Source organism: Arabidopsis thaliana, chromosome 5, assembly GCF_000001735.4.
Source record: "Arabidopsis thaliana chromosome 5, partial sequence".
NCBI classification, from domain to species: domain Eukaryota; kingdom Viridiplantae; phylum Streptophyta; class Magnoliopsida; order Brassicales; family Brassicaceae; genus Arabidopsis; species Arabidopsis thaliana.
In genome coordinates, this window is record NC_003076.8 from 22,967,259 (window position 1) to 22,983,801 (window position 16,543).

General features: G+C 34.4%; 6 protein-coding genes and 1 pseudogene across 8 annotated transcripts; 6 read left to right on the forward strand and 1 right to left on the reverse strand.

The window, feature by feature from the left end:
• The first annotated feature begins 632 nt into the window (after window positions 1-632).
• On the forward strand, window positions 633-4,431 carry AT5G56790 (Protein kinase superfamily protein). Its single transcript, NM_125062.3, has 9 exons — window positions 633-1,523; window positions 1,667-1,821; window positions 1,920-2,014; window positions 2,106-3,112; window positions 3,196-3,356; window positions 3,440-3,516; window positions 3,600-3,747; window positions 3,833-3,982; window positions 4,089-4,431. The coding sequence occupies exons 1-9, from the start codon at window positions 1,352-1,354 to the stop codon at window positions 4,131-4,133; spliced, it is 2,010 nt and encodes a 669-aa protein (NP_568843.1). The 5' UTR covers window positions 633-1,351; the 3' UTR covers window positions 4,134-4,431.
• A 23-nt stretch (window positions 4,432-4,454) lies between these two features.
• On the reverse strand, window positions 4,455-5,432 carry MT1B (metallothionein 1B). Its single transcript, NM_001037008.3, has 2 exons — window positions 5,111-5,432; window positions 4,455-4,873 (listed from the first exon to the last, which is right to left on the reverse strand). The coding sequence occupies exons 1-2, from the start codon at window positions 5,181-5,183 to the stop codon at window positions 4,791-4,793; spliced, it is 156 nt and encodes a 51-aa protein (NP_001032085.2). The 5' UTR covers window positions 5,184-5,432; the 3' UTR covers window positions 4,455-4,790.
• A 298-nt stretch (window positions 5,433-5,730) lies between these two features.
• Window positions 5,731-7,050, forward strand: AT5G56800 (Protein with RNI-like/FBD-like domain; the record flags this gene model as incomplete). Its single annotated transcript, NM_125063.2, has 3 exons — window positions 5,731-6,357; window positions 6,448-6,582; window positions 6,678-7,050. 3 exons carry the CDS (start codon window positions 5,731-5,733, stop codon window positions 6,948-6,950), a joined length of 1,035 nt encoding a protein of 344 aa, NP_200491.1. The 3' UTR covers window positions 6,951-7,050.
• Window positions 7,051-7,104: 54 nt separating this feature from the next.
• AT5G56810 (F-box/RNI-like/FBD-like domains-containing protein) lies at window positions 7,105-8,854 on the forward strand. Of its 2 annotated transcripts, NM_125064.2 has the most exons (3): window positions 7,105-8,146; window positions 8,231-8,368; window positions 8,450-8,854. In NM_125064.2, exons 1-3 carry the CDS (start codon window positions 7,262-7,264, stop codon window positions 8,732-8,734), a joined length of 1,308 nt encoding a protein of 435 aa, NP_200492.1. In that variant the 5' UTR covers window positions 7,105-7,261; the 3' UTR covers window positions 8,735-8,854. The 2 variants fall into 2 exon arrangements, with proteins under 2 accessions (NP_200492.1, NP_001332501.1); NM_001345217.1 differs by having other exon boundaries at window positions 7,117-8,368; window positions 8,450-8,822.
• A 221-nt stretch (window positions 8,855-9,075) lies between these two features.
• Window positions 9,076-10,580, forward strand: AT5G56820 (F-box/RNI-like/FBD-like domains-containing protein; the record flags this gene model as incomplete). Its single annotated transcript, NM_125065.2, has 3 exons — window positions 9,076-9,921; window positions 10,028-10,162; window positions 10,254-10,580. The coding sequence occupies 3 exons, from the start codon at window positions 9,076-9,078 to the stop codon at window positions 10,578-10,580; spliced, it is 1,308 nt and encodes a 435-aa protein (NP_200493.2).
• Window positions 10,581-11,072: 492 nt separating this feature from the next.
• Window positions 11,073-11,801, forward strand: AT5G56830 (annotated as a pseudogene; the record flags this gene model as incomplete). Its single annotated transcript has 1 exon — window positions 11,073-11,801.
• Window positions 11,802-13,379: 1,578 nt separating this feature from the next.
• AT5G56840 (myb-like transcription factor family protein) lies at window positions 13,380-15,167 on the forward strand. Its single transcript, NM_125067.4, has 3 exons — window positions 13,380-13,798; window positions 14,122-14,321; window positions 14,661-15,167. The coding sequence occupies exons 1-3, from the start codon at window positions 13,531-13,533 to the stop codon at window positions 14,892-14,894; spliced, it is 702 nt and encodes a 233-aa protein (NP_200495.1). The 5' UTR covers window positions 13,380-13,530; the 3' UTR covers window positions 14,895-15,167.
• Window positions 15,168-16,543: the final 1,376 nt, after the last annotated feature.

The window sequence follows — 16,543 nt, forward strand, 5'->3', positions numbered from 1 at the left end:
TCCATGCTGCCATTAAGTCCAAAATGTTGTTTTCACCCTTTTCACTTAAGTAACAGTATATATTTACTAAATCATAAGATCTCAAAATTGTTTAATTTCTAAGATAACATAAGATATATTCGATTGCATCACTAGACTTTGATTTATTGAAGCACCTTTTATGCTTTAATAAAGTACAAATCATCTTTTCTCAACTTTTGTTTTTCACTTTCTCCACTGAAATATATAAAAAGCAACATGAAAAGCATGCAAGTGCAACGTTCAACTCCTTCATTATAACCATTCTAAGCTAATTTTTACTCTTTTTCTTTTGAAATGAATTATGAGAACCAATTCTATAATGGTTCTTTTGTTATAAAAGAAGAAAGTTGGCCATAACTTGTCCATGAAGAAAGAAAACAGTCTTATTCTTTCACTAATTCTAAAAAATTAAAATCAACAAATTTGAACCAAAAAAAGAATCAAGTATCATCCTTTGACACAACTCTCTTGGTTTCTTTTTGCTCTCTTTAGAATAAAGCAGAGTACTTTGTGAATATTTCTTTATTCTTTTTATTATTCTTGGAATTTATTTAAAATACAAAAAAAAATACAGAGACAAATAGAGAGAAAGAAGAAGAAGAAAGAAACTCCACCAATCATATAATAATAATAACACACCATTGTCTCTTCCTTCAAACAGAGCTACAAATCCAAAATACTTCTTATTTGTCATCTTTCTCTGTTTATATTTTAATTGTTTGGATATTTGCTTTTATCTTCTACCAAATTCCTCTGATTTTGTCGAAGAAATTAGTAGCTGAAAATCCAAAAATCGGACTTACTTCATCAGCTTTTTGGCCCCACTTTACAAAGTATGAGCAAGTTTTTCTTGTTTTCTACAGCAAAGCAATGCTCACACCATTTTCGTGGAGCTTAAAGTCTTCAAACCCAAACTAAAAGCTTTGAAATTTCTCTGCAAGAAACAGAGAGAGAGATCTAGGGATTGGCTATTAAGAGAGAGAGAGTAGAGTACTACACTATTGGTTCCTGTGCTGTTGTGTTTTGTGCATCTGTTCTTGTGTTTCTCAGATAAAATATTAGTTTCAGTCTTTCAAAGACATTGAATCTCACACACTTACTAACACACACTCACACACGCGTTAATTTCTCAACTTTTTTTCTATTTATTTCTTTTAGCTTCTAGGGTCACTTGAGAAAGCATCTTGGATTGCGTGATACTTCCACTTTCTCATTTCAGAAGAAAAATGGGTTTAGATTGAGTGAAGTGTTAAAAGTATATGTAAGCAAGGGTTGAAGAAGAAGTTCTTTCAATTTCTGTATTTGTGATTTCCTTAATCTTAGCTAGAGAATGAAGCAGAAGGGTTTTAAAGAGAGAGGTGTTGTAGTGGGGAAGAAAGTAATGGTTGCTGTTAGAGCTTCAAAGGAGATCCCAAAAGCAGCTCTTTTATGGACTTTAACTCATGTTGTTCAACCTGGAGATCGAATTAGACTTCTTGTTGTTGTTCCTTCTAATTACACAAGTACACATCTTTTTCCTCTTCTCTTCTTTTTCGATTTGGCTACTTATTGGTGTTGAGTGGTGATAAATTTGGTCTCTTTGGTGCTGAATGATTTAGTTAGAATGGTGTAAAGATTTAATCTTTATGTCTTTGGTTTCTTTCAGGTAAAAAGATTTGGGGATTTTCGAGGTTCACTAGTGACTGTGCATCAGGTTATGGAAGATTTCTTGCTGGAACGAATTCGGATAGGAAAGATGATATTCATGAGTCATGTTCTCAGATGATGTTTCAGTTACACAATGTTTATGATGCAGAGAAGGTAGAGAAACTCACTTTTATTCATGTAGATTTAAAAAGAAACAGCTTTTTTGGTTAATGAGATTATAAAGAGTTTTGTTTGCTTTGATAATAATGCAGATAAATGTCAGAATCAAAATTGTTTTTGCTTCACTTGATGGAGTTATTGCTGCTGAAGCTAAGAAATCCAACTCAAACTGGGTGATTTTAGACAGGTAAATACTATGCAGATATACACGTGTGTGTGTGTGTGTTTTGAAAATGCATAGTTTAGTGATTCTTGACCTTTTGATAATTTTAAAACAGGGGACTGAAGTATGAGAAGAAATGCTGTATTGAGCAATTGGAGTGCAATCTTGTAGTAATCAAGAAGTCACAGCCAAAGGTTCTTCGTCTCAATTTGGTGAAAAATGCAGATACAGAGCATCCAGAAGCTATATCAAGGTTAGCTTCAAAGTCTGTCGAGTCTCGGAGAAGCTCAAGAACTGGAAAAAAGTTGAGGGAACCGTTTGTGACTCCAGCTAGCAGTCCAGACCAAGAAGTTTCTTCACATACTGATATAGGGACTTCATCAATATCTAGCTCTGATGCTGGAGCCTCACCGTTTTTAGCTTCTCGAGTCTTTGAGGGTCTCAAGAAAGAGAATTTGTGGGTCAATGATGGAAGCAAGAGTTTCTTTGAATCCGATTCTGACTCGGATGGTGAAAAGTGGAGTCCTTTATCAATGGCATCCTCATCTTCTCATCCTGTGACAACAGCTGATCTTCTGAGTCCTAGTGGGGATTTATCGAAAGCTCATACCGAAACTCCGAGAAAATCAAGATTTGCGGTTCTTAGGCTCGCTTTATCGAGGAAAGAACCTGAAGCAGGAAAGGAAATACGTAAACCTGATTCATGCTTAAACAAAAGCGTGAGGGAAGTGGTTTCTTTATCTAGAAAGCCAGCTCCTGGACCGCCTCCACTATGTACTATATGTCAACACAAGGCACCTAAATTTGGAAACCCTCCAAGATGGTTCACTTACAGCGAACTGGAGACCGCAACAAAAGGTTTTTCTAAAGGGAGTTTCTTGGCTGAAGGTGGTTTTGGTTCGGTTCACCTAGGAACTTTACCAGATGGTCAAATTATTGCTGTCAAACAATATAAAATTGCTAGTACACAAGGAGACCGAGAATTCTGCTCTGAAGTTGAAGTCTTGAGCTGTGCACAGCATCGAAATGTTGTTATGCTTATTGGGCTATGTGTTGAGGATGGGAAAAGATTGCTTGTTTATGAGTATATCTGCAATGGATCATTGCATTCTCATCTTTATGGTAAAGTTTCTACTAATGGTATACAAAGAAGAACATTCTTGTTTTTTGTTGAAAAAATGTTATAGATATAAAAGTTTCCATAGGTATGGGGAGAGAGCCATTGGGATGGTCAGCACGACAAAAGATTGCGGTAGGAGCAGCTCGTGGGTTGAGATACCTTCATGAAGAATGCAGAGTCGGTTGCATCGTGCATAGGGATATGCGTCCTAACAATATTCTCCTCACTCATGATTTTGAGCCTTTGGTAAAAAGAATGTTAAATCTTTGCTCAAGCTCTCTCTCTGTCTTTCCGGTTTGTGCTAAGCTTGAAACTTTTGAACATTCTAGGTTGGAGATTTCGGACTAGCGAGATGGCAACCAGAAGGAGATAAAGGAGTGGAAACCCGAGTGATTGGAACTTTCGGGTAATCTTACGCCATGATCTTGAGAGATATATTCTTCTTGATTTACATGTAGAACACAATAACCAATTTCTGTTTAACTTCAGGTACTTGGCACCTGAATACGCACAAAGCGGACAGATTACAGAGAAAGCAGATGTTTACTCATTTGGGGTAGTCTTAGTTGAGCTTATCACAGGAAGAAAAGCTATGGACATAAAACGTCCTAAAGGTCAACAATGTCTCACCGAATGGGTAAAACCAAAACCAACTACAGTATAACAAAGTTTTAGTCTTTAAAGCTCTGAATGCTTTACTAAGAAGAAACATTTTTCTGCAGGCAAGACCATTGTTGCAGAAACAAGCCATTAACGAACTTCTTGATCCGCGTCTAATGAATTGCTACTGTGAGCAAGAAGTTTATTGTATGGCACTATGTGCTTACCTCTGCATTCGCCGTGACCCTAACTCAAGGCCACGAATGTCTCAGGTTTGCTCACATCTCAAAAACACTTACAAGTTAATAACTTACAATCGAAATTTTCTGAGTGTTAATATTTCTTTTTGTCTATGGAATCTGTGTCTTCTCATTGAAGGTGTTGCGGATGTTAGAAGGAGACGTTGTCATGAATCCAATATAGAAGAAGCTTCACAAGGAAAATTCTTCTTAGGGAGTTTGTACACTATTTAGGGTTACTATTACAGCTTTTTAAATGAGTTTTGCTTTTGTATATGTAAAAATTTGTTAATGAGACAAAGATTCAACTAAAGTTTGTTGAGATTTTTACATTTCATAGATTCATGGCCGGTTAAAGTCTGAATAATTGAGGTTATTGGTTGAACCGATTGGTTGACTGGTCAAAATTCAAACCTTTCAGCGGGGCAAGAGGGTTTCAGACAGCATTTTGCCCCATCCACCAAAAAATCTTAGAAAATATACTATACTATAGAGATGTCATGTCTGTTATTTTACAAATATTATCCCTATCTTTGAAAGAAATAGAATTGGTAAACGCAAGAGCTGATGGGTCTGGTTAATGGGCCAGTTTGAGAAAACCAGTTCGTAATTAGGGTTTATATCAATTCTCAAATGACGAATTGGTGAGAGTGGGACTTGTTCGAATGTGAAGAGACGTTACAAGGGTATGTATGCCTCAGCTTTGATACAAAGCTGGGAAAAGTCAAAAGCTTAAGAGAGTTGATACGCAACACAACGGTCACGTCTTTATTCCAACAACACACACATCTCTTAGCATAAAACACATATTTTCCCCAATTTTTCTGCCATATATATGATTTTAGACCATAATAATTTCATCAAAAGTTACAGTTTGACCCACAGCTACAGTTGTCGCACTCCTTGTTGTAGTTCTTCTCGCAACTATACCACACACAAATTAATCAAACAAACAAAAAAATTAGTAATTAATATGATGAGATTAAAGATTAGTCAACCACATGCATCTGATTCTGATCAGCATATATGCAGAACAGGCCAAAATGTTTTTGTGTCTACTCACTAACACAATTGTAAACGTAAGTCATAAGAAGAGTTTATTGAATTTTGTACCATGAAGCCATTAAAGGTAAAGACGAGAGAGAGGATCAAGGGGGTTACCTGCAAGAGTCACCACATTTGCAGGAGGAGCCACATCCACAATTAGAATCATCCTGGTTAGAATCAGTCCCATTTCTCTTACTTGTCTTTGATTGATTAACTTCTGTAGTTTCTTCTTCTTCTTATGATGCTTTTGTGATTTCAACCAATGGGAATGGCCACTATTTATAGAAGAAGAGAGAGATTCGGATCACTTTATACATAATCCAAATAAATTTACGAATAACATCAACTTGCCCATCATTTTCTTTTTATGTTAGATTTGTTCCAGCTTCATTCAAGAAAGTAATTTAATGTTAGAGTTTTAGCAAGACAACAGAGTATCAAACAAACTAATAGAAAACGTCAAATTATTGGCGAATATGTAAAAAACAAAAAAAGTCGTACACGCAAGAAGATAACTATCGCAATTGCCAATAGTAAACGGCAGCCGACCCAAAAAAGAGGCAGGAAAACTTATTTAATGAGAAATATTTTCCTCTGTTTTGAAATCTTCTTGTGGTCATTTGGACGACGACCCAGGACATGGTCTACGCTCTTCTACTACTTATTAATATTATATATGAGTTTCTTACGATCCATATATTACATCAGATATCCGTTTTAAGATTTTTTTAAAAATGTTGACACAAAAAAAAAGTTTTGGACGACTAAGTGCCGTCATCAATCCATTGGATTACATCATCAATCCATTGGATAACCCTTGGTTTGATCTCTCTGAGGTGAGTATCGAGTCGTGTTATGGATCCCAAACATTGCCGCGTAGCTTGCGTAGTAGGCATTGGAATCTCAAAACATTGAAACTTAAAAAACTAAGTTTCGTGGATACTGATGCTTATATGTGGTTTGAATCACTCAAAACACTGCATCTTCTCTCTGTGAGGTTCTCTGACGACAAATCTGTTCAGAGGCTTTTAAGTGTTTGTCCGAAACTTGAAGATTTAGTTGTGAAACGAACAACATATGTCAATGTGAGAATATTCAGTATCAATGTGCCTAGTTTGAGGAGTTTATCTATCGATTATTCGTGGGCGGTATCTCGACCCGCGGATGTACATGGATTTGTGATAGATGCTCCTTCTTTGAGGTTCATGAACATTAAAGATCACTTCAGTAACTTATTACAGTTCGAAAATATGCCTAAGCTAGTCAAGGCGAATGTTGAGGTTGATTGTGATCTATCTGAGAAGTTTATTGGATCTATTACCTCAATCCAACATATCTCTTTATGTTCTAAAAATTCAAAGGTAACTAACCCCTCTTTAATAATCTGAACCAATGTCAAAGATTCAATCAAATAAAGTTTTTAATTACCTTGTTTTTTGCTTTTATTGCAGATTCCTTATCCTAGTGGCACTTCCTTCTTCTATCTTGAACATCTTGAGCTATGTACATGTTCTCAAGATTGGTGGAATTTACTTAACCGTATACTCGAAGACGCTCCAAGACTTCAAGTTCTCAAGCTCAAATTGGTATGTATATGGAGTCTCCTTACTTTGTCTTTCCAGTTTTTGAACCGCCTTACTTCTAAGTTGTAACAAGCAATATGCTTTCTTCTATTTCACAGGGAAACTGTGTTCAATGTAGTACTGAGCTGATGGATTACTGGAACGAACCGTGCTCTGTTCCCAAATGTTTATCGTCTCATCTAGAGATATTCGAGTGGAGACATTACAAGGGGACAAAGCAAGAAAGAAAAGTGGCAAAGTACATACTAGCAAAAGCGAGTTGTCTAAAGGTGGCAATATTCTCTTCAGTATGTATAGAGAAGAATCTGATTTTCAAGAAGTTAGAAAATGTGGACAGAGGTTCAAAAGCATGTGAGCTTGTGTTTCAATAACATGTTTTCTTTTTTGCTATCTTCAACAACATTTTTCATTGTTAACATCTTCTGAAACAATGATTTGACTATATATATTAAGTTTTCGATATGTCTTTACAAAAATATTGTGGCTGTACAACCAATCAACACCGAAGAAAGAAATATTCCTCATAATAAATTTAAACTTATCTTTATGTAAAAAAAAAACATAAAAAAAAATCAGAGTTTCATATCTCTCCTTCTTCTAATCTAATGAGCCGCCTATTCCTCAACTCTTCAGCCAAAAATTAGGGTTTTCATATTCCTCCTTCAGATCTAACGACTTGGCGATGGAAGCTGCAAGATCTGGAATCGAAGATGTTACATCTCCTGATAGGATCAGCCAGTTACCTAACGATTTACTTTTTCGAATACTCTCATTAATCCCGGTAAGCGATGCAATGTCCACAAGTTTATTGTCTAAACGTTGGAAATCTGTGTGGAAGATGTTGCCAACGCTTGTATACAATGAAAACTCTTGTTCCAATATTGGTTCTCTTGGATTTGACCAATTTTGTGGTAGGTCCTTGCAATTACATGAAGCTCCACTTCTCAAAACCCTAACCCTAGAACTTAGGAAGCAAACTGATTCCTTAGATTCTTCCATATTTCCAAACATTCATTCTACTCTCCTTGAATTCTCAATCAAATCTACTGGTTATCCTGTTTATTACAGTACTATCAGTTTCCCAAACAACCTTGATGTCTTCCAAACACTAGTTGTCTTGAAACTCCAAGGCAATATTTGTCTTGATGTTGTTGATTCTCCGGTTTGTTTCCAGTCCTTGAAGAGTTTGTACCTCACATGTGTGAATTTCGAGAATGAAGAATCTTTTTCCAAACTTTTATCTGCTTGTCCTGTTCTTGAAGACCTCTTCCTCCAAAGACTTTGTAGTGTGGGGCGTTTTTTGTTTTCCATATCAGTCCCTTCTCTACAGAGATTAACCTACACTAAAGAACAAGCCTATTATTCTAACGATGAAGCAATACTCGAGATTACCGCTCCTTCTTTGAAGCACTTAAACATCTTCGATCGCGTAGGTGTTTTCAGTTTTATTGAGGATATGCCTAAATTGGTGGAAGCAAGTGTTAGAGTTAAACTGTCAAAGAATGAGAAGCTTCCGAAAGTTCTTACTTCAGTTGAGCATCTTTCGCTAGATCTATATCCTTCAATGGTAACATCTTTCTTCTCTCGCAAGCTAGGTTTTGTTTATCTTTGAAGATAGCATTTGCTTTAAACTTTGAGTTTTTGCGTGCAGGTTTTTCACCTTGATGATAGATTCATCTCCAAGCAGCTTCTTCATCTGAAATTAGACATTTACGACAACTTTCAGTCGAATCTTCTTCTGAGTTTGTTGAAAGATTTACCTAATCTACAATCTCTCAAGCTCAACCATGTAAACTCACAATTTCCATTGATATTAATCTGTTTTGAGAGTTATGAATTGATCTAACCCAATGTCTTTTATGTTTCTCAGTCACATCCCAGCTATAATGTCGAAGATCAACCGTGTTCAGTCTCTGAACCAAGCTCTGTTCCTGAATGCTTGAGCTTCCATCTCGAGACTTTTCAATGGATAGGCTACGCAGGAACATTTGAAGAGATAGCAGCTGCGGTTTACGTTCTGAAAAACGCTCGTTGTTTAAAGAATGCTACAATCTCTCTGTATTCAAGGGGCACAGAGAATGGTTTGATGATGATTAAGGAGTTGGAATCTATGTCTAAAGGTTCAATCATGTGTCAGCTTTTAGTTAAATTTTAAAATTCTCTCCATGAAATACATCTTGGATTTGAACCTTGATAATTAAAGTCTCAAACCTTTAGGTGTTTACAGAGAAACAGAGTCGATGGAACAGAGTTCTTATGAGTTTCCTTTTTAACATACTGTTTCCTATTTTACTCTCTCTGTTTTCTCTATTTTATTAATTAAAATATCAAGAAAATATTTATATTAATGTTAACTAGCAGATCTTATATAAGAGTCGAGGATTAAAGGAAAAGCAAAACTAGGGTTTTACTTCTCTGACGAAGCTTTTCTTTTTCTACTAGTCAGCTGAAAAATTAGGGTTTTTTTCCCCTCCTTTCGTATCTTACGATTGGGCGATGAAAGCTCCAAGATTGGGAAGTGAAGAGGTTTCATATTCGGATAGGATTAGTTACTTACCTGATGATTTGCTTTTACGAATACTCTCATTCATTCATACAAGCGATGCTATCTCCACAAGCTTATTATCTAAACGATGGAAGTTTGTGTGGAAGATGATGCCAACACTTGATCTTGATGAAGATTCTTGTCGCAATATTGGCACCCTTCGATTTGACGAAGGTTGTTGCATGTTCTTGAAATCACATGAAGCTCCGGTTCTTACAAGTTTGAATCTCAAACTTATGACACCTTCTCATGATATAGATCGTCTTTTATCAAATATTAAACCCATTCTTCATGAGATCACAATCACTTCTTATAGGTACAGTACTATCAGATTCCCAAGGAATCTTAACGTCTGCCAAACACTTGTCGTGATGAAACTCCAAGACAAGGTTCTTGTGGATGTTTCTTTCCCGGTTTGTTTCCGGTCCTTGAAAAGTTTGCACCTCACACGCGTGAAATACTCTTGCCGAGAATCTTTCACCACACTTTTATCAGCTTGTCCTGTTCTTGAAGATTTAGATCTCTTCATTGGCAGAGTTCACTATGACTGTCTTAACTCGTTTACTATATGGGTGCCGTCCTTACAGAGATTATCTATATGTGACGAGTCATACCGCTTTCGTAGCACGACGTTTGAAATAAGTGTTCCTTCTTTGAAATACTTAAAAATCGCGTGTCAGGACAGTTGCTTTAAGTTTGTTGAGGACATGCCTAACTTAGTTGAGGCACATGTTGAAGCTAATCAACATGAAACTAAGAACCTCTTGAGATTTCTCACCTCAGTTGAACGTCTTAAGGTTCACTCTCTTTAATGGTATACTCTTAGTTTTTATCTTTCTTTCCTAATCATTTAGTTATTCTGTGGCTCTGTTTGATGATGGTTTTTCTTTCTCCGGCATGCAGGATCCAGATCTTACCGATAGAATCTTCCACCAGCTTCTTTATCTTGAGCTGCATTTGCACAAAAGACTCAATGGGGATCGAATTCTGAGTTTGCTCAAACATTCTCCTAATCTACAAACTCTCAAGCTCAACGAGGTAAATCAAAATGTCGCGGTTTTTTATATTAGCTTAAATAGCTCTCTTTTGTATGTTCTTTACCTAACTCAGATGCCTTATGTTTCCAGAGAAACCTTTACGTTCTATCAAGGATCAACCGAATATATCTGTTCGTAAACCGAATTCTGTTCCTGAGTGCTTAACCTTCCATCTTGAAACTCTTGAGTGGCAAGGCTATGCAGGAAGACCGGAAGATAAAGAAATCGCTGTTTACATTTTGGGAAACGCTCTTCGTCTCAACACGGCTACGATCTCTCGATATTTCAGCTCCAGCCGCTTCCGTCACCACCAGAAGAAGGATCTAAAAATTGTGGAGGAGTTAAAATCTATAACTAAGGCCTCAACTTCATGTCAGCTTGTACTTCAACAGTTCATTGAAATTAAATATTCAATGTAGTTTAACATGAATGTAAATCATTATTAGGTTGAATGTGTTATTAGCATAAGCCTATTGAAGTTTTATTTTACTCTGCATCTGAAACAGAGGAATCTCTTTGATGACAAGAAATAAACATAGAAGTTAACTTGATAGATGTGTTTGTAATAGTAGACGACGTACCTTGCTACTCAAGTTTTGTTAGTTTTAGGGTATGTGAAATCCAAGAAAATCAATATAGAAATAATAAAGAGAACGAGCAACAAAAGTAAAGTGATATTTTAAAATATCTTTTGTTTTATTGGGATATATTTTAAAATAAAGTGCTAATTATAAGTTTAATATTCATTCTTCTTAAAATACGTAAACCAATCAAAACAAAATATATTTCTATGTATAAATATTATTAGGATTAGGATAAGAACCGTTGCAGCTACCTTCATCGACATTTTACTTATTCGATGGAATAAGTTATGATGCATCATCTGCTGCGGCCGCAGAAAACTATTTGATATGGGAGAAACAATGGCTCGAATGGAAAGATGTGAATGGCTTTCTCTAATCCAAAGTGGATTAAGCACTGAGATTTTTTCATGGATAGCTTATGCTACATCATCAAAAGAAGCATGGGAAATTTTGATGGTGAGATCAGTAGGTGGTCCTATATTTCAAGCTAGAAAGCTTCTTGATCTCAAGAAAGAGTACAACAACACGACAATGAGCGATGCGGAAACGGTTCATGAGTTTACTGGAAAATTATTGGAGCTAGTGTTTCGTATGAAGTCTTGCGGGTGGAAGGTCGAAGAAAAAATATTGGTGAAGAAGATTCTTTCCTCTTTGCCTCCAAGATTCGATAAAGTCTTAGTGGAGGTTGCAGAAAAACTTTCTGTTAATGTCATTATCGATTGCTTGTTGGTTCATGAATACAATATGAGACCGGATCAAGAGTCTTTTCAAGAATCTGTCATTCAGAGTGTTAATGTGGAAGAAAGTTTTGAAGCAGAAGCTGAAATATTATACTCTTTGAATGACATTACTCAGAGCCAAGTGGCAATGATGGAGAGACAAAGTGAAGTGTTGTCGTTGGTGCAAAAGAATCAAAAGATGCTAATGCAGATGCAAAAACAAATGATGATGTTAATGCAGCAGAAAGATCATGTGTTAGCACACTCCGAATCTTATGAGGAGGAGATGACAAAAGTGATCGAGTCTATGGAGAAACACTACTTGAAGAAAAAGTAGTTTTGTTTATTTTTGTTTGGTTTTGGTTTTTTCTTTGTTTGGTGTTCCTGAAAGTTGATTAATTACTGATCATGGATTCATTCATAAAATTCGTCTTTGCATAAATTGTGGACTTCAACTTTTGGTAATTGTGAGACTTCTTACTCGAAACAGAGACTTATTATATTTTGTCACCTCTTAAAACAGAGAAAAACAGAGAAGTATCGATTTAGAGATCAAAAGAATGTGATGTGTGCTGTTATTGTGGATGAAGAGCATTTGCATAATGTTCTAATTTGGTAGTTTTTTTCCTTCAATAATATATGATATAGTGAGCAACATCTTTAGAATATGTTTAGTAAATTTTTGTAAAACAAATTGACCTACCTCACCAAAAACAAACTTCATTGGACCAGAATTAAGTAGCCATTAGGATCAAATCAACAATAATATACTATTTATGTGATGAAATATGAATCCCCATCATTGTCCTATATGAATCAACATTTAATATATTTTAATTAGTCGAATCTTAAAAATGAATCCCAGTCATATTATCTTTATGTATGTAGAAGAAGATATAATCAACATTAAATAGATTATTATAGTACATCAACATGAATACCCCATCTTGTCATATTATATGTATGTGGGATAGAATCAACATGAATCCACATTCAGTATTCAAATTAGAAATGATCGTAGGCTATGACTCTAAAGTTAATTTTAATTTATATGATGAATGCGAGTACCCCCATTATAGATTCATACTATACATTATTTTATATGATCAAATATGAATCATCATCATTGTTCTCCTATACTTGCTCTTCATTCCGAATGTAGCAATAGAATCTCCATATTGCTTTTTACCAATTCTAACCATAAACAATTCATAGATAAATGCATGTTGGGTAGTGCTTTGTCTACTAGTAATTAATAACATTATCGATTACAATATTTGAGCAAATCAGGCAATCTTTAAATAAAAATATGTATACGATGACTCTTCCGTCCAACTAATATATTGAAAATATTATAAGATCCAAATTATTTCATTATTTATATCAAACAAAAACAAGAAATAAATAAGACTTGTCTTTGTTCATGTAAACAAGACCACTTTGTTGTTTGTTTCTCTATTTTACAAATTTGTAAATTATATTTTTGTTATGTTTCTTTCCACATTTTTATTAGGTCATCCAACTACCCACCTCCCCAAAACTATTGGAGGATCCAAGTCCTCTCTCTCTCAACCATATATCTTATATTTCCTTTGCAAAAGGATAGCCTTTATTATTTAATACACATAGATTCCATTATTGTTATGGCTACCTCATTCTATTCTATAAAGCATACATATGAGAAGAAGAAGCAAAATATAGACTATGTGAAAGATAAATGAATATTTCATATTTGTGAGACAAATTAATTAGATTAGAATTAACATTTTGTAGCTAGTCCATATTAGTGATAAATTTCCACTTATAAAGACATATTTTCCTCTTTTGTTTTTTATACGTAAGCTTGTCTTCTTATTGGCTAAAAGTAGAAAACACCAACTTGGACAACATCATTTAAATTATAAAACCCTCCAATAAATAAAACTTGGTTTATCCAATCATCTTATTTCTCTGTGCTCTCCACCATTTTACATAAACCCCAAAATCTCTCTTCATCATCATCATTCATCAACATCATCTCTCTTTCTCTATCTCGCTGTCCCTCCTTCTCTTTCTCATTCATTGCAATGGGCAGAAGATGCTCACACTGTGGAAACGTAGGACATAACTCAAGAACATGTTCTTCTTACCAAACAAGAGTAGTTAGGCTCTTTGGTGTTCATCTAGACACCACAAGCTCTTCTCCGCCGCCTCCTCCTCCTCCCTCGATTTTGGCCGCTGCAATAAAGAAAAGTTTCAGCATGGATTGCTTGCCGGCATGTTCCTCCTCTTCCTCTTCCTTTGCTGGTTATCTCTCCGATGGTCTCGCCCATAAAACACCTGACCGCAAAAAAGGTTACAACTTTGACATATTATGCCACTTTCCGAGTTTTTTTTTACAATAGGATAGTGACGTTTTTTTATTAATCCAAAAGTTCCGGGTATTAGGCCCATAATCGATTTGTATCGGAGATCAAAACATGTTAAACTGGTCATCGGTGGGATTGGTTTTGCCATAAAGATTTTGTACGTATATCCAAGTCGGACCATTTCCTAAAGCATGCAACCGCTATATATATAAGAGTAGTCAAGAAAATGATGTGTCTATAACGCGATCTTTAGCCTAGGATTTTGTTAAAAGTTTTTCCAAAAATAATAATTTGTGTTTCCGTAATTAGGGGTTCCATGGACGGCGGAAGAGCACCGGACGTTTCTAATTGGATTAGAAAAGCTTGGAAAAGGAGATTGGAGAGGAATCTCTAGAAACTTCGTCGTCACAAAATCCCCGACACAAGTGGCAAGTCATGCTCAAAAATACTTTCTCCGGCAAACTACCACTCTCCATCACAAGAGACGCCGCACCAGCCTCTTTGATATGGCAAGTAATTCCAATCTTTTCTCTATACATGCATGACAAAAGAATTTAAACTCTTTGTATCAAACTTTTATGTATTAAATCAAAATGTTTCTGTATCCAACAAAAGTCACATCTTCAAAAGTTCAAACAGAATTTTTATGTTGTTTTAAAAGTTTTCTTTCCAAGTTTTTTTTTCCCACTTAAAATATCGGAATTTTCTAAACCAAAAATTAGTCAAGATTTTAAGTTTAATCTAAGCTTTATTTTAATACCAAGTATATATGAACATATAATTTCTTGTAGAATCCGAAGAAAAAAATAGAAAATAATCTTGAATTGACAAATTTTTATATTCAACAGGTTTCGGCCGGCAATGTTGAAGAAAATAGTACTACTAAGAGGATATGTAATGATCATATTGGGTCGAGCTCAAAGGTTGTTTGGAAACAAGGATTACTCAATCCTCGTCTTGGATATCCAGATCCGAAAGTATCAGTATCCGGCTCGGGTAACTCCGGTGGACTCGATCTTGAGCTGAAGCTTGCGTCCATTCAATCTCCTGAATCGAATATTAGACCTATTAGCGTTACGTGAATCTATATAACACGTTATGATCAGTTTCATTAGAATAATTCAAATGTTTACATATATAATATCTTATCGATCCTATCTAATTTGATTTTGATTTAACGTTAGTTACTTTGATAATTTCGTCGATATTGTTTTTTTGGTTTTTTCATTGTGAGATTTTTTGTCTTGGAAGTTGGATCCATACATATTTCTGTAAAACTTTATATTTAAGGTATATATATCTAGCGCTCATAAAAGTTTCAATATTCCTATTATACTTTTAATAAGAAAGTTTCTTACGATAGAATTAGAACGGATAAGACAATTTTGTACATAGTACAACTTGTTTGAAGTTTCTTGTTTTCTAGTTCATTAAATATTTCAAGATTCGTTTTTAAAAAAAATATTCTTTTCGAAATGTGTTTCAAAAATTTAGAATACTTTTAACATATCTAAAAATTTAGAATACTTTTAAAATTTCGTTTTTAACAGAATACTTTCACATTGTTAGTTTTCTGTTAATAAAACAATAAACACGAGTTTCAAACATAATGTAAAGATAACTTTAAGAACTGATATTGAGTCCACAAGAGCTCAATAATATTTAACACTGAATCCACTTTAACACAAAACCAAGGGTCTTTCTCAGAATTGTTATAATTTTGTTGTTGGCGAAAAAGAAAAAAGAAACAAAAAGGTCACATTTTTTACATTTCTATATTTAGTGCAAGTTGTTTAATAGTGACACTACTATTGGAAATGACCCAAAGTGACTGGACGACAAGATATTATATTATTTATGATTTTGATATATACTTCCTCTTTTCACACAAAATTTGGTTTAAAACATTATTTTGTAAGAAAATATGATCATTTTATATTTCCAATATTTTTTATCTAATTTTAATTTTAATTCTAATATTTTAATTTATTATTTACGAAGAGAAATCTATTTAAAATAACGAACGATATGTAATAGAGATTTATATATTTTTAATATGTATGAAAAATGCTAGAATAACATTTTTGTGAAGAGAATTTAAAATAGTCAAATAGTTTTTTTTTTTTTTGTCGATTAAATAGTCAAATAGTTAAATGACAAAATTCTGTGAGAGAAATTAGGTGAATGGTTATTATGCCCAGACAAATTAAGCAAATGGGCAGTACGGCAATCAAAATTTATTTATTATGATTTTCAATTAAACTTTGATCTTTGTGTAAATATATTATGTTACGGAAAATATCATTCCTCTCAATCTCTCATAAATCAAATTAATATTTTGTTAGGTCTATTTTCACATCAAAAATGTGGTATAATACCTAAAATAAATAAGAAACATGAATATTCACTAGGGAAGTTCATTTGGTCTAATGGTTAACGATCAAATTATGCGGCGTTTCCTCTTGAAGTTCGACAACAATAAATTTTGTTACCCGCACAGTAAAGATTATGCTATGAGTTTTAAAAAAAAATGATTATGCTATGAGTTTAGTCTTGTCACAAATGATATAAGAACAAAAATCTATTCATAACTAATTATTTTAAAATTAGAAACTTATGATTTCACAAATATCACCCCCAAAAAAATGGAAGTTGAAAAATCCTCTCCTAAAACCACCAAAATGGCAGTCCAATATATGAACGTGAATCGCATGATCTTAGGTAAATATAT

What these genes read in the sequence shown, in the direction of transcription:
- AT5G56790 (NM_125062.3), top strand. Translation starts at nt 1,352, where the DNA reads ATGAAGCAGAAGGGTTTTAAAGAGAGAGGTGTTGTAGTGGGGAAGAAA. An exon ending in TGTTCCTTCTAATTACACAA is followed by an intron (nt 1,524 to 1,666) that starts GTACACATCTTT and finishes GGTTTCTTTCAG; the next exon opens with GTAAAAAGATTTGGGGATTT. An exon ending in ATGTTTATGATGCAGAGAAG is followed by an intron (nt 1,822 to 1,919) that starts GTAGAGAAACTC and finishes ATAATAATGCAG; the next exon opens with ATAAATGTCAGAATCAAAAT.
- MT1B (NM_001037008.3), bottom strand. Translation starts at nt 5,183, where the DNA reads ATGGGACTGATTCTAACCAGGATGATTCTAATTGTGGATGTGGCTCCT. An exon ending in AAATGTGGTGACTCTTGCAG is followed by an intron (nt 4,874 to 5,110) that starts GTAACCCCCTTG and finishes TGTGTGGTATAG; the next exon opens with TTGCGAGAAGAACTACAACA.
- AT5G56810 (NM_125064.2), top strand. Translation starts at nt 7,262, where the DNA reads ATGGAAGCTGCAAGATCTGGAATCGAAGATGTTACATCTCCTGATAGG. An exon ending in TAGATCTATATCCTTCAATG is followed by an intron (nt 8,147 to 8,230) that starts GTAACATCTTTC and finishes TTTTGCGTGCAG; the next exon opens with GTTTTTCACCTTGATGATAG. An exon ending in AATCTCTCAAGCTCAACCAT is followed by an intron (nt 8,369 to 8,449) that starts GTAAACTCACAA and finishes TATGTTTCTCAG; the next exon opens with TCACATCCCAGCTATAATGT.
- AT5G56840 (NM_125067.4), top strand. Translation starts at nt 13,531, where the DNA reads ATGGGCAGAAGATGCTCACACTGTGGAAACGTAGGACATAACTCAAGA. An exon ending in AACACCTGACCGCAAAAAAG is followed by an intron (nt 13,799 to 14,121) that starts GTTACAACTTTG and finishes TTCCGTAATTAG; the next exon opens with GGGTTCCATGGACGGCGGAA. An exon ending in GCACCAGCCTCTTTGATATG is followed by an intron (nt 14,322 to 14,660) that starts GCAAGTAATTCC and finishes TATATTCAACAG; the next exon opens with GTTTCGGCCGGCAATGTTGA.